At 33.7% G+C, this 4,396-nt stretch overlaps 1 protein-coding gene across 1 annotated transcript in view; it reads left to right on the forward strand.

Moving 5' to 3' along the window:
* Window positions 1-1,073: 1,073 nt before the first annotated feature.
* The window catches only part of LOAG_16652 (hypothetical protein), a gene marked incomplete at its 3' end in the record, with an annotated part of 4,571 nt that continues 1,248 nt past the window's right edge, over window positions 1,074-4,396 (forward strand). Inside the window, exons 1-5 of the mRNA XM_020449299.1 lie at window positions 1,074-1,329; window positions 2,030-2,275; window positions 2,461-2,619; window positions 2,924-3,124; window positions 3,534-3,775. Of these exons, the coding sequence (XP_020307217.1) occupies window positions 1,123-1,329; window positions 2,030-2,275; window positions 2,461-2,619; window positions 2,924-3,124; window positions 3,534-3,775 (1,055 nt within the window). The 5' untranslated portion in view covers window positions 1,074-1,122. The remainder of the gene's footprint in view (window positions 1,330-2,029; window positions 2,276-2,460; window positions 2,620-2,923; window positions 3,125-3,533; window positions 3,776-4,396) is intronic.

The following is a 4,396-nucleotide window of genomic DNA, read 5'->3' on the forward strand; positions in this document are numbered from 1 at the left end:
CACGACAAATTTTGATAATTTCAAGATGAAATTTCACATCACTTCAACAAATGAATTAGCACTTTTTGTTTTTTGTTTTTCTTATTTTCTCGTCAAATTTTATACTGCCAAAGTATTCGTTGAGAGCTATCATTCAAACAAGCAAAGTAAATTCAGCATTTAAATTCAACCAGCTGTTGTATAGGATGATGTCAAGTGGGATAAGAAGGATAAGTTGATTCTCGATGATTACTTCTATTGATTTTCTCATCCTTTAATTTTTAAAATTAAATTTGAAATGTTCTTATAGTTTGGATCATTCATCATCACTTTGGTGATTTTATAAAATTTTTAAAATAATTTTGGAAAAAAATTAATTGTTAAAAGGATGATTAATCGGTATTTAGAGTTATTAGCCTTCAATCATCATTGGAAAATGGAAGAAAATTCAAAGGTTAATTGAATCTAAAAGATGCTGTAAACAGAGATTGAGAGTAAAGAAGGGTATAGCAATAAAACTAATTGTGTCAGTGATTGAGAGAGAGGAAAAAATGCGAAAATTTGAAGAGACAACAGAAACTGATGAGGCTTACGAGACAGTATACAGCAATGAATGAGAAAGACACGAAATTGTCAGAATAGCAGCGTTCATTGTTAATCAACTTCGACAAATTGTTGGTCTTCCGATTTTGTATGTTTCGCATTCACGTGCTTAAGTTTCACGTTTACTTCACACTTTAGGTTATCGTGCGCTACGTGGCTGTGATTACCTTGTGACAGTTATTATGCAATGCCATAATTACTTTACTATATTTAACATTTATTTACTTACACGGTCCGACTATTCATAGTTTTGTAATAACTTAACTAATTAGATAATAATATGATTTCACCAATTACATTTTTTACAACTAAATAATTGACTAATTGTTCAATTATGACATAAACACAATTGACATAAATATTGCGATTGTGACATAAACATTGAATAATTACGTTATAAAACAAGTGAGAAAAAGTGAGAAGGACGTCAAATACGACTTCTTTTTTCATACATATCTGTAAAAAAATGAAAAAAATTGAATACGATAAAATTTCAGACGATGGTTTAACGCTACATTCAATTAATCACGAAATACAATAATGGATATGAGTGAGGATGACGAGAATGTGGTACAAACAATTTATCCAATAACGTTTGATTCGATCGATATCGACGATCACATACATTGCGCATATTGCTTCTGTGTCGATTGTCAATACAACCGTTGTGCATTGCGTTCGTGTCCTGAATGTCATGCTATATTGCATGGTTGTAAACTTGAGGATCATTTGTTGATCTGTGCCAAGGTTAGATCCTTTTTATTTCAAGTATTATCAAATCAATCGGACGGTAAGTTAATTTTGTAAAAACTCAAATAGGTTATTAGATGGTCGGTTTAAATGATGAAAGTACGTAATAGTCAGGCTTCATCGGGTTATGCAGTTTCTAAAATGAAATTATACGTGTTAATTGGCCTAAGACAAAATCGTATAAATTACTCAAAAGCAAATTTTTGATATATAATCCCTTTGCTTTTCTTTCGAGGAAGGAAATATGGGATATTTAACAGCCAGTTTTTGCTCTATACTGCTGTTAGGGCCTAATACTTTCGAGGATCACCATTCTGATGTATAAACTTTTTCGGCGCCAAGTTTCACTGTCACATGAGCGTGCGTTTTGCTCAATAATAACGCTCAAAGTATTAGACACTGAGTGTAGTACATGCCAAAAATTGATGGAAAAAGATTTGCTCTAACTATGTTTGGTTTTCTATAGCGATATTATCAACTATTAGCAAAAGCGCTGTTGTCTGCATGTTTATCCTCTAACCCTATATTACACATTACGAATTCTGCATTTTATAATGTATTTAATCATGGTCGTTTGTCTAGTTTACAGCTGATACTTTTCAAGGTCGTAATAAGAGATGCGGTATTATATGAAAATTTGAAATCCGTGAAATTATCGAATTATTTTTGAATTATTGGAGTACTGTTATGGTTTGAGGCCTACGTTCCGTGCTTGTGCGCAGCATTCGGTTGTCCAGTATTGCTACGACGTGATCGAATGTCACAACATTTGAAGCATTGCTGTGCATCCTCAATATGTTGTGCCGTACAGTGGAATAGACGAACGCTTAGTAATCACGCAAAACGCAAGTTGAAACGTTTCGCAAAGGGTCTAGAACAATGGGAAATAGAGCCTGAAATGGATGATCGTGAAATTGATGTTTGTGCCGCATTGGTTGATCAGGTTTCTTTCATTCTTGCTTACGCGTGGACGAACTTAGATATTGGCAATTAGCTAGAATCAGCTTATGTGCTCGAAGATCTTATTATTACGGAATTATATCATCACATTCATCTGATATTTTAATTTGTGGTTACCTCATGATGAGAAATATTTCTTCGATATTTGTTTTTTTCCCTTTTTTCTAGGAAGCAGTAATCGGTTCTTACCAGACAAGTCGGAAAGATCGAAAACGTCTAACTGATTTCCAGAATCCATGTCATCCACTGATGCCACTGAGATTATCGCTCGAAAAGTTATCTCGTTTCGCAGACGAAGACAGCAGTGACGAAGAAAACAGACAAAAGGTTTTCTGAAAAGCCTTTAGTTATAACTTAGTTTTCGGATTGTTTTTGAGAGGTAATTTTATGCTTGTTCTCGTAATTTTTGTCTCTAGAGCGATAATAATGTCGATGGATGCAATATGGAAGCTGAAAGCTAAAGATGGACTTACAGTGAAAAGTATAACTATACGTTTATTTCTATGGCTATTGTGAATGACATGTAAAGTGTTTATCTAGGAAGCTCCCCAATGTGTTGCATAAGAGTGATAAATGTAGACTAATAATATAATGTACAAGCACTACATATGTTAATTTAATTCTTTTCCAGGAAATTCAATTAAAGCTTAAGCGTTCTCCATTTGAAAATTGTTATTTGTGCAAATTCGATCCAGCTAGTCAACATCTTCACGTATTGGGTAACATTAGTTTCGAAGGACATGAAAAAGCTGGTGAGGAAGTGATATCACCTGTGATACCACCCGTTAAAGTGTCACTTTTGCCACCATTCTATGAAATGAGGCATTTATGTGTAAGTTTTAACAAATAATATGGATGACTGGTAATTTAAATGTAAAATGGTATTTTGCTGGGTTGTGCGTTATCTCAGCTAAAGTCGTCGTATAGCTTCCTTCAGTTGACAGTGCAAACTGAAAACTGTTCTGAGTTCGACGCTTTAGAATGATCTCAAGGCAGAAGACTCTTTGATTTCATTCCATTAATAATGAACAAGGCAACAAGTCATGAATCGATCATTGAAATTTGGATTATGTATTAAGAAAATACAGTGATGAATTATGATGAATTTAAATTACAGTGGTGGATATTTGTTGAGTTGTTTTTCATCTATAACGAAGAACATTATTATAAAAGCATGTTTACTCTTATGTGCCGTTCTCGCTACCAGTTTTGAATCCATATAATTTTACCTAATATTATAGTTGAATATTGGACGTGAACGTTTCTCGGTATTCGCTCGAAAAGGTGAGAATATGCCATATGTTCAAAAAGGGATTTCGGTTTATACGTTTTGCTGTAACGAAAGCTTTCGTCGTGATGAATATTGTACACATTATGAATTGTCACATATGGAAATTGATGACTGTATAGGACGTTGCCCGATGTATATCGATGGTTGCCCCTTCTATTATTGTAAAGTAAAACCATGTTGGGGAGAGTTAAAGTTTGTTTTTCGTTGTATTTTTTTTTTTAAATTACTATCACTTATGTTTTTCTGGTATTTCCCAACTACCAAAGCTTAGTTGATAACTCCTAAATGATTTAGCGCCTGTCATTAAGAAGGTCTATGTGTGACCAAATTTTCTATGTGGAGAAAGCTACTGTTAGAGGCATTAATAAGGGTAGTGTTTACGATCATAATGAGGTAGTAATGTTTATGAGCACTTTTTGATTTTCGCAGTTTTTTTAGTTCTATGTTTCAGGGTTAAACATGTACATGTTATTGTATAAGAAAGTCTACTTAACTCCCTCCTTTTATTTGATGCTTTCTAAAAATTATTTTGTCTTTTAAAGGTATAATCGCTATCTGAATTGTGTCGTGCATCGTCCACCCGAACCATCAATTTTACCATCTGATGGCTCACCATTGTACGACTTGCCACCAATAATGCTGATTGAAATTTTGCAATATTTGGATAGTGCATCATTGCGTTGTTTATCATCAACATGTAAACACATGCGACTGATGTGTTTCAAAGTGGCTTCTGATTCCGCAATGGTACACATCAAATGGGAACGAGCTGAAAACGGAAGTTGGTCAGAAAAATGTTTTGTAAGTTATTTT

Source organism: Loa loa (genome assembly GCF_000183805.2).
Source record: "Loa loa unplaced genomic scaffold supercont3.11, whole genome shotgun sequence".
Taxonomy (NCBI): domain Eukaryota; kingdom Metazoa; phylum Nematoda; class Chromadorea; order Rhabditida; family Onchocercidae; genus Loa; species Loa loa.